General features: G+C 41.1%; 1 protein-coding gene across 1 annotated transcript in view; it reads right to left on the bottom strand.

Annotated features, from left to right (window-relative positions):
• Positions 1–16,830, bottom strand: part of ERBB4 (erb-b2 receptor tyrosine kinase 4) — a 466,745-nt gene that overhangs the window by 82,926 nt on the left and 366,989 nt on the right. Inside the window, exon 20 of the mRNA XM_058028496.1 lies at positions 10,565–10,750. Coding sequence (XP_057884479.1) covers positions 10,565–10,750 — 186 coding nt within the window. The remainder of the gene's footprint in view (positions 1–10,564; positions 10,751–16,830) is intronic.

Raw genomic sequence — 16,830 nt, 5'->3', positions numbered from 1 at the left:
TTCTCATGCCACTGCTGTTTTTTACCTCACACACTCGTTCTCCTCTTGGGTATTTAACCATGCTAAATTTATGGCTAACACTCAGCATGCAAAACTGCATCTAGCTCAACTAAATACACCCAAACATTGAAACTCTCTTGTGGTGACCTCACATACTCCAAACCACTGCACCTGGTACAATTTGAATCTTTTTTTGGTTTTTTTTTTGGTGTAAGTGAATGCTTTTCACTGTTATCCAGATGAGATAAAGTCAGAGCTTTATATAGTGATGACAACACACCTGTCTGGTGTATTTTAGACTTATAGTTACCTCTGTATGAGACCAAAAAGGCTGAATTTAAGTCCAAAAATGTAAAAAAAAAAAAAACAACCAAAAACCCAAAACGAAGTCATTGCAGAAGGAGTCACCCTGCAGTTTAGAAACACCAAATTCTCTTTGTCTTGTGTATATAAATAATATTTATGCCTCGTGAAAACAAAAAGTTGTCCTGGCTAGGAGATGAACCCTAAGCTGAAGAAAACAAAGGCAATCTCATTTTCTAAAATAAATAAACCTTATTTTTCTAAAACTGATCTGGTTTATTCATATGTAACAACCTGACAAAAACACCATTTTGGAAAAAAACAGCTCAAAAATTCTTCTGAAAGACAGCTGGATTTTTCTCTTTCTGAAGAATCTTAAACATTATTTTTTAAAAAAAGGTCATTCAAATCCAAAGACTTCTCAAAGGTCTCAAAAGAAAAATCCTCATTTGGAAAACTCAGAACTGCTCAGATCTGTTTCAGTTCAGGGTAATGCATTCTTTTAATGCTTGGTATTTTCCATGGGACACATAACCCAGTTTTATTTCCCCTCTAATCAGGAGATATTAATGTGTTGCAGGAGTGTGGAATATGATCCCCTCTGCTAACACAGACTGTGAATAAAAACAGAAGCAGCAAGGATTTTATTCTGGCTCATGGACTCTTTCTCTCTCTCTATATATATATACATAAAAATATATAAAATGTTAAAATATTTTAATATTATAACAATATATATTATACAATATAAAATATTGTATATATACACGTTGTATATTATAACACATATAATATAAAATAACTAGATATTCAATAATTTTATATCACAATAATAATACACACAATACGTATATTTTTTTATATATTTGTGTGTGTGTGTGTTTTCCTTAGCCCTTAGTTTTTTGTAGTCAAGCAGCATAAGTTTTGTTATAAAATACAATGTTGACAGAAAGGTACTCACTAGGGAAAAATGCATTTTAATTTATGGCTATAGAGAGAGAATAATCCAGCTTTTGTTTCTCAAGTTCTGCAACTTAAAAAATAGCCAAATACATATATTTCTGGAATAATAATAAAAGCTTTGGGCTGAGACATTTTATGCCACGTCACAGTCCTGCAGAATTTTATGGCTGAGTTATAAACCTGAAAAATATGTGCTTATAATGGAAATCCTGACAGACCCTCATAGGGGCTCCTGTAATATCTTGAATTTGATTTAAGAGTGGTTTGCAATAATGCTTTCCCAAGCCAGTCTGCTGGGGACTGCCAAGGAAAATGTGATGTTGAGAGTGTCCCATGTCCCCACACGCAGCTCAGTGTGCTTGATGAGAACTCTGGGGCACCAAGGAAAGCCTCCAGAGCTTCTGTAGCCTGGGGCTGTCAGGTCTCTAATATCAGAAACCCCATAAATGTCAGGGCTAAGTGCACCTTTCATTTAACAAAACAATAAATTGTCTGTCTCTGTGCAATAAATCGCTCATTGCTGTGCCTCCACAAGGCCTGATGTGATTTGTAAATGACTGGAAATTCTGCTTTGATTTTTTTTTTCCCCCCTCACAGTCATGCTTCTGGGAACACTGGATTTTAAAAGACAAGGGAAGAGGGAACCTAGCTAATCCATGAGTCAGATTAAGACTGAAGAAATTAGGATTATAACCTACTATAAATCCATTCCCCACTATAAAACCTTCAAAACCTTTATTATTTATGATTATGAGAGAAATGAAGGAACTGAGTCCTTTACCAACCCTGGAGTGAGACAGGATTGCATAAAAGCTCTGATGGGTGGCAGACACGATGCTCTTGAAGGGAGCCAAGCAGCCAGGGAATGAGAGTGAAGGAGAAATGGTGACAATGGAGAAAAAGCAAAAAACAGGTGCTGACACAAAGCACTGTGAAAGTAAGGGAAAGACAGAAGTAAAGAAAATAAAAGAAAATTACAGCAAAAGAAAGACTGGGAATATAGTGAGTGGACACTCCCTCTAGGATGAAAGGAGAAGGGGAAATGAGAAGAACTTGGTCAGCATTTAAGCTGATGAACTTTCTCAGCTTGCCTTCATTATAATCCTTTCCATAGGAAACCTCTGTGGGCTACTGGGTTTGGTGGAAAAGTTACTAAACCAGTTCAATACTCCAGAAAAAATGACTGGTGAACAAAGGGGAAGAAACCTGCACAGAATTCTCTATAAATAGGTACATAGTTATGCAGAGAAACATGCCTCGCATGGAAAAAAAATAATATCTGAGAGGATCAAGAGAAATTTCCTCATTGTCCCACATAAGCCCTAGACAGTACAGTTCACCACAGCAAGAAAGAAATCTGAACCCTTCCACCACTTAGAAATTAAAAGCTGGGATGAAGAACTTGCCAAGATGCACTTGAAGTTTGCTGCAAGGGCTTCTCTAGTTTGTATGAGCTTTGAGAGCCACCCAGAAGGGTACCAAAATGTCCCCTGGTATGGGCCAGGTTGGGTAATGCCCCTCTGAGAATCAATGGCAAAATGTTTTCTGAGAGTGAGAGCTCTCCAATGACACCAGAAAAGCATCCTTCCCTTCCATGTGTGAACATCCAAGCTTTCCAGCTGAGTGAGAAAAATAGCCATGACAAATAGGAAGAGAAAAAGGAAATTGTAGAGGGCTTCAAGAGAGGAAAATGACACTTTCCCCCATGTATTTCCATTTTTCTCCTCCACAAAATTAAACCTTGTTTCAATATGCTTTAATTTCATAGCCCTTGGTTTAGATGCCTCTCTTCTGTACACTGCACTTCCTCATGGAGCAGCCCATTAGCAAACCCCATTTATGCTAATGGGGCTGCTTGCAGTGATGATGATGCCAGGCCCTGGCCCTGCTGCTGGCCAGTGGCAGCACTGTGTCAGGAGGGGCTGAAGGCCATTGTCACTGCACAATTAGCCTTGTCAGGCCAACAGCTCTGGGAACAGACACATCTTGAAGCTTAAAACGCGGACAGCTGATAGATGACTGTCATTAAACTCCTTTGCTCACTCCAGGATGGAATAGCCACTGAGCTGTGGGGTAGGATTCTTTAATGAAAAGGAAAGACCTTGAACTGTCCTCCACCTCCTACCAACCTGTCCAGTCACCCCTGACTCCTCTTGTTTCTCACAGTTTCTCTCATCCCATCTGTAGCAGAGTAACAAAAGCTGTCTATAACATTTTTCCCAATCCATCAAGTCTTGCTAGAGAAGAAAGACTCCTCAATTCATAGTGCAACACCACAGGCCCTCCCTCTCTCCAGACATAAGGAGTGCAGGCCCAAATCCACTGGGATTTAGGATGCTTCTGGATCAGCTTCTCAAAAATCAACATAGATCCTTTGAACTTCACACAGCCTGGGAGCTCACACCCAGCTGAGAAATGCAGTGATAAAAACCCCTTCTCAAAAGTCCAAAAGTCTGGCTTGGAGAGAGGCTCCTTCAGGACAAGCCCTCCTGGGCCAAGAGAGCTGCAGGATGGCACAGAGCCCTGGCACCCACACCAGCTAAACAGGACAGAAAGAAGCACCAAGGAGGCTTTGTAAGAGCCTTTGGCTTGGTGGCTGTGAAAAATGCACATATTTTATGACTGGCTTTTTGCAAATAATAAAATGAATATTATATGTGTTGTGTTAGAAAGTTATGCTGTATAAATTCTCTTCAGTAGTGTGTTAAATATAGTTTTAGGTTATAAAAAAGTGTTAAAATAGAAACTATGCTATGTAGGAAACTTTTCTTTAAAGAAAGGACTTGCAGTGAGATGGCAGCCACAGGACACCTGAATCTTTCAGAGAAAGAGAATTTATTGCTCCATTATCAGAAGAAATGAACTTCTTCCTGCCTTGAAGGCACTGTTAGGATTCAGAGAAAGAAGTTGAGATGACCAGAAAGAATCCTGTGTTTGAATGGAATTTGTGCATCATGTATGAGGTGTATGAATATGAAACAGGCTGTTTTTTAAGGGTTAATCCTCTGTTAATGTGGGTCCTTTTTCAGGCTTATGCTGCCCAGAAAAAGGTACCTGGACGTCCATAACTCTTTGTCTCTTTTGTCTCATATTGTCCTAATCTTAATTGTCCAAATTATTATTACTCTAATTGTATTACTATTTTTATAACCATTTTATTACTATTAAACTTTTAAAATTTTAAAAACACAAGTAATTGGTGTTTTTCACAGTTGCCCCTGGAGGCTTCCAGCTGCAGCTCTGTGCCTCTGGAAGGGAATCCTTAGACACAGCAATGACTCAAAGTGGCTGCAGTAGGACTCAGCAGAGTTGAAGACGTGCATCTGCTTCATTAAAATTTGATCCCCAAGTTCCTCTCTCTTTTTTTATTCCTAGAATGTTTTCAAACATTGTTTTCCTGCATACCTGGATAACTGATACTCTGCAGGGCTTTAGTTAAGGTAATTTGAGAATTCTTTTATATTGAAAATGTATAAAAAGTAATCCCCTGAAGTACTTGGTTTTCCTTCCACCACATTCCATTGTAACCACCTACTTCTGCTTTACCTCATTAGTATTCTGAGGGGCTATAAAAGAATTATTATAGTTCAGAACACAAAAACCAGGCCTGGAAGCCCCTGGGGGATACAGGGCAGAACAGGATGGGGCTACGACTCAGGAGAGCTGAGGTCTCCTCCGCAGCCTAGGTGATGACAGGCAAGCTGCCTCATGTTAGGGAGTTTGCTTCCTGACTCTTCCTCTGCCTTCACTTCTTTGGGGCAGGAAAAGTTCCTCTGCCCTTGAACAGTACTCAGCAAAATGAGTGCAGATGTAATGTAAATCAATAGCAGCAGAAAGAACATAATTATAACAGAAAAAACCCCCAAAAAACAGTAAAAGAGGAGATGGGACTGCCCAGGTCTATGTGTTGTATGCAATGTTACAGAAGCAGAACTGCATTTCTGTAAGCCCCTGAGAGAGACAGAGAGTTTAGCACAGCACAAAAGCCCACGATCATAATTCCAACAGAACTCCAGCTTATTTTCCACTAGAGCAACAGAGAGAGAATACAGCCTCAAATACAGGTCCCTTAGATAACCTCACCCATTGGCAGAGGGTAACCAACCTTTCCTGGCTAAAACCCCCCAGATGTGTTTTCCCTTCTTGAAGGCATATCCATGAGCATGTTCTCACCCTCACATCTCCAAGTTGTGTGTGTGGGTGTATTTGAGCAGCCCTAGCTGAGAGAAACTGCGTCAAACTCATTAAAATATCAATGAACACAGCACTTTTTTTGTGTGTTTGTGGAATCTTCCTATTGTCTTATATATCAAGAGTTCTAACGTCATTACGGTGCAAGGATTCCATATAATCAGAGTTTCATACCTTCTCCATGTTTCTTGTAGGCATCTCCTCTAAAGCACTGACTGTTCCTGGTCCTTGCAGCAGCCATCTGACTCCTCATCCCACCAATCCACTCTTTCATAATGCTGTTCTTATTGGCTACAGGGGTGGCCTGTTAACATCAGGCCTGCTCCTAATCTTTGGTAATTGGTTCAGCTGCAACTATTTAGGGGATAAGATTACATTCTATACCACCTTCATTTACCCATACTGTATCCCCCTATACCTTCCTGACTTTTATGTACCTGTCACACCCTGGCTGAGAAGGATTCACCTGCTGGGAATTCACTTCCAGGCTTGTGCCATCCATACAGAATTGGAGTTTCAACCCACTTCTCAAGGAGCCAACACTAAGGGTGGTCATGAAGCACTATTCCCTCCTGAGGTCACCTATGTGGGCACTCTTGCTCCCACTACAGAATACCTTGATACATGAGCACAGTTCACTGCTTTACTGGACAGCAAACTCCACAGAAAACTGCTGTGCTGATCTCAGAGCTAAAAGGTTAAACATTCATTTCCAAACAATACAGTCCCCATGGAAGTGAGATGCCAGGAGAAGCCTTGTGAATCTGCAGAGCAGAAGGGAAGAGCCCCTCAGACACAGCTGCTGTCTAACAACCATGTTTTATGCAGAATGCTTGGGGGCTACTCTATTTTTATAGCTCTCATCCATAAAATAAGAAGCTAAAGCTTCTGGAAGGAGAACACAATTACCCTACAATGATGTAACATCAGAATAAATTCAACACAATCTGTATAAGCAAAGAGAAAAAGCATCTAAGCCTTTTCCAACTGGCAGTAGATAAAGCTTTATAACTGCCCTGTCATCAACCTTCAGAAGCTATCTCCAGAGCCATATGTGGGTTGGCAAGCAGGCATTGTGGCTAACTAGCTTTGCATCTAGTTGTACAGAAGTAGAGACATATGGAAATGAACAGTCTGGCAGAACAAGTGAGCTCTGAAGAAATGACTTCCATAAATAAGTGCCTGCACACTGGCAGATGGAGAAAAGCACAGTTAGGGAGGGACTGTGTCACAACAGCAACTTGATTTTAAACAATTCCTAAAAATCAGCCTGAACTTCAGACCTGAGGCATTTCCAGTGGCTTTAGTCCTCCTCTTGCTAGGGAAAATCCTCTCTAGCAAAAGATACCAGGAGCTGCTTCAGGGAGCAGAGAATAGGACTGGGAAATCACTGATGATTTTTGCCTCTTACTACTCTGTTAATCATGCTTTTGGTACCTTGCAGAAAGACACAACCAATCATTCCCCACAGCCTAGAAAAGCAACATGTGGAGAGACACTCCCAAGCTGTATGACAGCACCTGAAACACAGGCACAGTGGGTACAGGAGTGTGAGACACACACGTGCACCTTCCTGCAGTGATGGGAATTTGTTGCTGCCTTCTGCACTCATTCCTCTGGGGATCAGTTTATTTCAAGGCAAATGATACCTTTCCTGTTTCCTAGTCACTGTTAAATGTGACAGATGAATGGAAAGTTGGTATTACTTTCATTCTACTATTTGGGAACTCCTTGTCTGGTGATCTCAAAGATTTTTCCCTCTTTCCATAGTTGAAACAATTTTTGCGCACACCCTCTAACCCCTCTTTTGTGCACACCCTCTAACCACTTGACATGATTACTGTGATTTTTGTGCACACCCTCTAATCACACTTGACATGATTATTGTGATGTGTAAGAATACAAATTTAATTAATTTTCAATAAACTAGCATAAATAAACTTCACTAAACTCTCTCAATAACAGGCCACCTTTTATTATAAAGGAACTCCCTTTCTCTTCCTAACACTGCACCAGTTGATATTACATTTCAGATCTCTCTTCTTTGCATTGTTTGGTTACCACCTCAGATCTCACATGTCTGTGACACCTCATCTTCTCCTCCCACATCACAGGGGTGACCAAGAAAGCAGCATCAACAATTTCCCAAGGAATGTCCCTAAATGCAAACTCCACATTAAGCTGAAGCCATGTACAGTAGCAATCAGTTTAGAAGCTGCTTCACAATGTGGGAAATAGTAAAGGTAAAAAGATTTCTAGAAAGGTGTAAAAATAGGCTTCAGAAAAAACAGAAGGAATAGAAAACTGAGAGCTGGCTGCAGCTGTAAAGTTTGAAAGTAGAAAAAGTTACAATAGTACAGAAAGCAAGTGTATAAAACTATAGCTTGAGTTTTTGGCTTAGCTAAGATAGACTTTAAGACTGCAGGAAAATATGCTTAGCAAGATAGCAGAAGGTTTTAAGCTTAATAATGAACTATTGTGTATTGTTAATAAAAAGAATACAAGCAAGCATTGTGTGAAGCAGGTGTACATGTGCTTTTAGTGATTGGCTAGAACAATTGCCTGTGAGCTTTAGCAATATGCTGCTGGCTAGAGAGTTTTTAAAATGCTCTGTAACAAAGAAATCTTCGGCTGCTGCTGGCTGTATGTGAGCTTTGCCATCTTTCTATTGTCTCAGCAATGAGGCTGGGGCTGCAATAAAGCTCAAGGAATGAACACCAGCAGTCCCATCATGTTTGAGAAAAACCACCAACGCACACTTTGGTAAGAATCACCCTGGGAAAGCCATGACCTTCGTTCCACAGGCCCTCCCAGAGATCTGCCAGCTCTGTAAGGTATGGATCAGGCTGTCTGCTCCACTACAGGGCTCACAGCAAAGCCAGCACAGCCCTGGACCAAGGAGTCAAGGGCCACATGCACACACAAAGTGAAAATCATGGAGGATTACCTCTGCAGGGATGGCACTGCGTAAATGTTTTGCATTAAACAATAACAGCCACTATCTATCAAAAGAGTGGAGAACAGATGGGGAGGAGGGCTGTGTTGAGAGAAAGACTCAAACAAGAATATGGATTTTTTTTCCCACCTTGCCTGGTCTGGTATCAGCCCTAAATAAACCTTTGCACATCTCCAAACAGGCAATTCCCATTGGTGTGTCCCTGTACTCCCCAGCAACTCTGGTTGCTTTACCACCACAACACAGGACATGCACACATCTACAAAATGCTGCAATGTCAGGTTTGGGTTCCCCCCACCTCTCTCGAGCCCTAGAGTCACTTTATCTACTTTCTTCTTCAGGAAGGTTTAACAACAGATCTGATTCTGGAAAGAAAAGAGTCCCTATTCATGATGCTCCTCAAAATTCTGCTCCTCCTGAAGAACAACAAAGGGCTAGCTGGATTTCTACATTTTCTTACTTTTATAAGAACTTTTCTTTGTATTTAAGTTGTTAAAAGAGGCAAATGTTTACTTAATATTGAGTCTAGCAAAACAATTGCTGAATCTCCAGGTTTCTCTCCCAGTGCTAAAAGATTAACATTAGAACTTGATTACAAAAGATTAACATTACAACTTGAATTAAGATTTTGTAATAGGTGCTGTAGGAAATTCACTTAAGGCTGCAGATTTAATGTAAGATAGCAGTCTGTGGGCTTGTGTTTATAACAAGCATTTTCTCCAAAATAATCTAAAAAACAACTTCCAAATAACTCAATGCAAAAGGCAGGCTCCAAATTGCCACTTGTAGTAAACAACCCTAGTTGTTCAAAAGCACCTTTAAAATGGATAAGTTATGGCCTTCCACACTGAAAGAACTTGTTATTCTTTGCAAACAATTTTCTTAGTGCTGAGTACTTGTTCTTAGTACAACACTGAATACCTAAACATGCCTAAAACCAGCTGTAAAACATTGTGCCAAGGATAGTTTGTGACCCCAGCATAGCAGGATCACCACCTGAGGAGTGACATGAAGGATGTGTTTATCTTCCTGGCAGACAATTGATGACAGATCTGGCAATGCAGACCCAAAAGGGCTGAAAACCAGTATATGTACTAACAGTGAACAACAGAGGAGGCTGAAAGATCACCCTGTGTCCAACCCCAGATTTCACAGGGGAGCTTCCCCTCATTAAGTTGGACAGGCAGCGTCCTGGATTGTAATATATAATTTGGGGGTATTCTATTGCCATCTGTCAGAGGTGGGGCAGTTATCTCCTGTTCATTGGGTAGTTTTCTTTATCTCTTCCACAACCAACCCTCCCTCCAGGAGATCTCTTCTGTTCATGGCCAGTGAGTGTCCCTGCATGGCTGATAAAATTCCATCATCCCATTGGGAGATGCTCCACCCAGGGGAGGAGCCAAGCATTCCTAAATGGATACAATCTGAGGTTTGGAACACCACAGCAGCCTTTACCCACTGCATTCCTAAAGAAGCAGCTTTCTGCTGCCCTGCATTCCCAGAGGAGCAGCTTTCTGCTGCCCTGCATTCCCAGAGGAGCAGCTTTCTGCTCCCCTGCATTCCCAGAGGAGCAGCTTTCTTCTGCCCTGCATTCCCAGAGGGAGCCCAGGCCCATCTCCAGCAGCCCTGGAGCTTCAGAGGAAATCTCCCCCCTTGTGCAGGATCCCTGCTGCAGCAGAACCACAGCTGGCACTGCAGGAGGGCTGAGCCACCATGGGATGGGACTGTGCCACCACCCTGACACACACGGTGTCAGGTCCTCTTCTGACTCTGTCACCATTTTTTTTGTATTACTGCATTATTATTTTAATTTCCCTAATAAAGAACTGTTATTCCTACTCCCTTATCTTTGACTGAGACCCCCTTAATTTCAAATTTATAATAATTCAGAAGGAAGGTTGTTTACATTTTCCATTTCAAGGGAGGCTCCTGCCTTCCTCAGCAGACACCTGTCTTTTCAAACCAAGACAACAGTCAAGAAAAACACTTTGGTTCACATATTGACAAGTCACCTATAATACTGTAAAGCAGCCAAAACAGTATGCATTTCAAGAACTACCCAACCTTCTCAGAAACAAAAACAGGCTTGAAAAAACCCAATGCAAAGAAAAAGTCATGTTTAAAAGTTAGTTATGAAAATGAACTACATACCTTAGCTATTTGAACACACCAGTTCAGCAGGAGCTGGGAGCCAATGTTATCCTTATGTTCATGGACGTAATCCAGGAGGCAGCCATGAGGCATCAGCTGAGTGACCAGCTGGATGGTGGGGCTCAGGCAGACACCCAGGAGTCTCACCAGGTGTGGATGGTCCATGCTGGCCATGATGAGAGCTTCCTGCAACAATAAAAGTGACCCAAAGGTTACTCCAGTGTGCTCAAAAACTCAATGCACTCAAGTTGTTTTAGTAAGGTAGGAAAATGATAAAGAAAAGCTCCATAAAATCAAGCCTGCTCTCCTTGTCAGGCTAGCCCTTTGCAAGTTCCCATGTGAAAGCAATCCTGGTGTGAGCAGTTCATTAACATAACAATCTATTCCTGGGTGAAAAACAAGCAGCACCTGTATAAACTGTTTTTACACCATTAGATAATTTTCATTTTTCTATCCCTCACATCTTCTCCTGCACATAGACTTCAAGAATTTCAGAGACCAATTAAAAAGAGTAACAACTTGTTACTAACCAATAATGTAATTAGCAAGAAAAGTACTAACTAATTAAAGTCACACACAAAGTCTATAAAATGGTATAAAAAAGAGTTATGTGAATAAAGAATGGGCTTTTTCCACCATGAAGAAAATGGAGTCTGCATGATTTATTCCAATACTCAAGTGACTAAAGGGGATCAGTGTCCTCTGAGCACCATGAATTCCTGTCTGTCCAGTGCTAGGCATTCCTAGGGAACCTCCAGGCTGATGTAATGCCCACTTGATGTTCTGAGCCCCAAAAACAAGAGTCTGCACAAACTGAAATTCTGCACTGCCCCACATTCCCTGTCCCATTGCAGCCACAGAAATAAAGATACAGGTGTATTACACTTCACTTAAATCTCCTTGGTCTTGTTTTAATGCCTTTTTGGCACTACTTACAAACAGAGGCCAGCCAAAATTAAGGGAATAAAAAGCACCTATATTTATTGAAGGACTTCAGGAACATTTAAGGCAGAGGAAGCCCACCCAGGGGCTACACCCAAAAAGTGGATGATGGCCCATGGGTTTTCACACTTTTATAAGTGTGGTCCATTTGCATATTGGGAGTTAATCTTCCAATCACAGCCACAGGTAATGAAGTCATTTACACCATGTTTGCTTTCCAAATCTGAGCCTCTTAGCTCAGCATCTGATTCTTCCATCACCTCTCCCATCAGGTCTTGGATGAGTTCATTTTGGTTTTTCCACACAGAAAAGACTTTATTTCCCTTTTCCAGACTATGAGAACTTCCCAGCTACCATGCTAGGTTTCAGCTACCAAGCTGGACCAGGACCAAGGACCAGAAAGTTTAATCCTGGCTATGCTATTTGACCCTAGAGTTCACATTCCTGACCAGCAGCACAGGTGCTCCTTATAAAACCCCTAAATAACTGTTTTTAGAGGTAATGCTGCCATCACAAGCAACTGGCATTCAAATATAGCGAGGAGAAAGCTCTCCTCTCTCTGAGTCCTCCATTTCAAGACCATTTCATCATGGCAATGGAACAATGAAAAGTGAGATGGAATTGTGGTTCTGTAAGGCTATTTTGGCTGATTTATTTTTTTTTTCCCTCAAAAAACCCCAATATGACATCTGACAATTTACAGAATAACAGCTGTAATAGTGCCAAGGAAAGAAAGAAAGAAAAATAAAAAGGATGAGACAAATTTGCCACCAGAAGAACATAAAAGTTGGGGTTTTTTTCCCTTCCCTAAATTAATGCAAAATTAAAAAAATGGTTCTGGCAAGTAGGCTGAGTTTGTATTAAAGGAAATTGCTCATCATAGTACAAAGAATATTTGAAACCAAATTGCAGATATTTGCATAATAGTTCTTTTACTTTCTTTCCCCCTCTTTTTTTTTTTTTTAGTAAAACAAAAAGATGAACAAGACACTAATTGTAGGGTTTTTTCCCTCCCAATAAGAAAAGAGCAGATGGTCCTCACTGGGGGGAGTGACTCCTTCCCTTTTCTTCCTCAATGTATGTGAAGAAATAAATAAATGAATAAATAGAGACTATTTGATGAGATAATGGAGGAGCAGATCTGAGAAAGATTCTGATGCAACAAATTAGAAAAGGGATCTGAATTTAACTACTTTTACTCACATTCCAATAAATACAGCTCCCACTCACTTAACTCTTAAGTATGGGGACTCCTTGAAACAATTTTAGCTTTTCTTCTGTTGTGACTTGAAAATGTTCCTAAAGAATAAATACCTGTAGACAGGTGAATTACCCAGTCTCCAGAGCACAAAATTCCTCTGCCTCATTTTTTTCCTTTTTACCCATTCATTTTTCTCCTGCAGATGCATACAGGGACAGCACCTGCTGCCCACTCTGCCTCTGAGTAAAGGCAAGAGGTTCCCCAGGAGCCTGGAGCTGGAGTACTTTTCTTTCTAACCCAGACTGATTAGAACAAAAATGAGATTCTTCTTTTTTTTTTTGTCTTCCAAGGGCCCACACAGAAAGCTTTGAAGCTTGTGTCCATTAGTCTCCAGCTACTTTCCGTTGCCAAGTCCATCTGTGTCCAAAGGAAAACCACTTCTGTACAACAATAAAAGCAAGCAGTGCCATTTGTCTCATTCTGATGTTACAGGAAAGCACCTGCTTTTCCAATAGTTTTGGGCAAGAGTTTCAGGGAAAAAAAAAAGTCAAAATGTTTTTTATAAAATATAATGGACTTCTCTGTAATGAATTAAGACACACACAGAGGGCAAGGAAATCGTCATTATAGATCTAAGCCACTAATAGATACTAATTTAGCATGAATCCTGGCTTCACATAGTTATCCTCATTAGTAAAACTATTGTTATTTTTATTGAGCTTCCATCTCCAGAATAACTAAAATCAGGGCTATGTGTATCTAGCACAGCAAAACACAAAGTAAAAGAGATTGCAATTGTTCTGCTAGAGTCTAATTAGACAAAACAAACAACAACAACAACAGAAACATTATGACTTAGGAGAATTTTAAGAATCTGTTCAGTAAATAAGTAATACAAGTCTCCAGTTTCAAACCTGTTTGGACATGAAAGACCCTAGAGCTGTAATCTTTGTGGCACTTGGACACTTAGCAGCCTGGTTCCTAATATAATTGTCTAAAACACTTTAAGCAGGTGAGGGACCTACACTAACAAACATGGCTGGTGGCACTGGCATCTCTGAAAACCAGCCTCTGCAATTTCCTGGGCCTTTTGGTAGCTGTGGGTCTGCAGCTCTTCTCTCTACACTCAACTGGAACAATTAAAGGAATGAGTTTGGAATTCTAATTTAATGGAGAAGAAACTGAGGTACCAAAAGGTACCAAAAACCCTTCTATCCAAACTCACATGGGAAGTCTGGAGAACAAATGGAAACAGTGCCCCAGATCACTTCACTTTTCTCTCCTGAAAAATTTCACAACCATAATTCCTCTCTTCATCCATTCTCAATGTGATTATTACATTATTACTCCATTAAGCTCAACTCCTGTGATTTATACACACAAGCCTGTATTAAACAGTAACATTAAACAATCACATAAATGTTATTTTAATAGTTCACACTTATCTGCCTGCTGTGTGCACTAAGAAACAAGAGAGCAGCCCAAAGAAGGTTGAGTTTGTTCCAGCGAGCAATCACCAGACCTATTACTGGTTTCTGTCAGCAGAACCATGTCAAAAGGGGTCTGGGGTGATGAACTGCAATTTGGAAATCTCACCTAAAACTGTTTCCTGGTCTATCCACACTCTGCAGTCATGTCTGAAAGATCTTTAATTTGGCTGCTGTTTCTGAAAAGTAACTCAAAATCCAGCTAAAGCACAATTTTCAGGATGGGGAAAAAAAATCCACAGTTCTTAAGATTGTGAGAACAAAGAATGCTCTGAGTACACCTACAGCACATCTTACAAGGTATTTAACTTCCCCCTTTCCTACTTTGACATGGTATTGCCAACAATTACAGCTGGAAACAAAACATAAACATTAGCCAGCATGGTGGTTGCTGAAGAACAGCCTTTGGTACTGGTTCTGCTTTTCTGACCATGCAGTTTGCAAACCAGGGGCTCAGCAAGGTGCATGTGCCAGTAGCAGTGAGATAATTCCATAGTTTGCCACAATTAGGTACACGTTAAACATTTATTTCCACCCAGGTAGCCCAGGGCACAACTCTCTTCAGCTCATGCCCTTATTCATTTGTACACGCTCACATACCCTGTTCAAGGGGAGCATCACAGATCTGCTTCCCCACTTTGGCAAGCCCAGAGTAAATGTTACTGCTCTTCTTTAAGCAGATGAAGATATTCACCTCTCTGTCTAACCAGAGGTCACACAATGAGCCTTGCTTGCTCATTGTATTTCCTCAGAGCCAGGACAAATTCTCAGGATTACAGAGGCTTCAGGTTTTGAAGGGGTGGTTTTGGACTTCATATTTTTTGGATGTGAGAGATTTTAGCTTTTTTGAGTTGAGTTTTCAATGAGGACCTCAGGCAGAGCTCCACAGTCAGTGGAGTCACTGCATATTTAAACATTAAATGGTGAGACTAACAGTTCAGAAAGTTCTAGAAACCAATCTGTCAGGTGTGCCACTACTCTAGGATTAAAACTAAGAATAAAAAATAAAAATTCCACTTCAGGGACCACAGCCCTGTGGCCCGTTCATGCACAAATGTGATGGAAACAGCCCCCAGACAAGTGCTGCTCACTTGACTCCTATCCAGCCAGTGGCATCAGCAGAAGATGGCCCCAGGCCAGTGTCCTGCAGCCTGGTGAGGAGCCAGGCATGGCACAGCCCTGCAGCACTGTGCTCTCCCCTGCCCACCATCAGAGCTGGTCTCTGGCTGCTCTCTCACTGCTGAGAGCCTTTTCTGCAGCTATGATGTGTCTTTAAATGAGCTGCATCTCTCAGAGCAGGCAACCCCTCTGAGACTGCCCTGCCTGTCACAGCACTTGCACAGCACACAGGGCACCAGGCTGACTGACAGCTCACAGGCACTGCCTGCCTTGTTGACACTGAATTCAAAAGCCAGCTATTGCCCCATGTGACTCAAATGCATTAGAGAGATGCCCCACTTTCCTCCAAACACCCAAAACTAGCACAAATCAGGGATGTGAAAGCTCTCCCTCTTGAAGGTCATGCTTGCAGATTGCTGGGTAAAACCTTCCTGCCCACCTCAGAGAAGCAATAGGTCTATTCATGCAGGAATAAACATCTTCATGCACTTACAGAAGCAATGCTGGCTCACTTTGTATTTTGGTGCAATATAAAATAAATTAGGAAAAGAAAGCAGCACTATGATCCCTGTCCTATGAACACTGAGAGCATGGATCACTGTGCTGACTCCAACAGGGCTCAGGTGCTGAGAATTAATGCTCAAATGCTTGGAAGTGTAGGGGATACGTTTTGTAGGACCCCCACAGCACATGCTTGTTCCTTCTCCCTGCTTTGTGCCAATTAAGTCTCCTAATTAATCACAGCCTGAGTTAGCAGAGGAGGAACTTCAGTTCTAAAACAGCAGGCCTCGAGTGCACAACAAACCAAGTGTAGATTTTCCATCAAACATCTGACCAGGAACAGCTCCCACCAGCATTTCTGTCAATCTTGCCCTGAAAAAATGATCATGGTGATGAAAAAAGCAAAACCTAGCCCATTTTCAATTCACTTTTATGCATAATAGCCAAAGACCTCAGCAACCAGAATTGTTCCCATTGAAAGTTGTCAGGACAAGTTACAGTGAGTTTCATTCTGGGGATTCCCACCTTGGAGATCAGAAGTAGGTGGTTTAACAGCAAAAATACCATGTCATTGTGACAAATGTTTTACTTACAGCCCGTGACACATATCATTATTTCAGAGCAGTCTGTCCAAAGTGATTTGTTTCTTACTATTTTGATGCAACTAGCAAAAATATTTGAAGTTGTAACCATGCAGTCTAACAAAGCCATCATTTTAAAGAGGAGGGTAAACAGACATCACCACTGAGCTTAAAGGTATAGTCAGCCTTGGCTGCACATGCCTTTCCAAAGGAAGGAGTTATTGCTTTGATTTTTGATTTAGGATGAGTGATGGCAAGGTCTCTAGAAGGAAAAAAACCCCAAAGTTCTCACTCCTTTCTGAACAGTCTTCAGGCATTGCTTTGATATTTTCTGGTATCACTGAAAAGCTTGACTTTATAATCACACATTCCCTCTTCAGGATCAATTTAAAGGGATAAAGCATCAGATTAAAGCCTAATTTCATCAAGTGTATA

The sequence above is a fragment of the Melospiza georgiana genome, chromosome 7, assembly GCF_028018845.1.
Source record: "Melospiza georgiana isolate bMelGeo1 chromosome 7, bMelGeo1.pri, whole genome shotgun sequence".
NCBI classification, from domain to species: Eukaryota; Metazoa; Chordata; class Aves; order Passeriformes; family Passerellidae; genus Melospiza; species Melospiza georgiana.
This window is presented reverse-complemented; position numbering and strand designations above follow the sequence as displayed.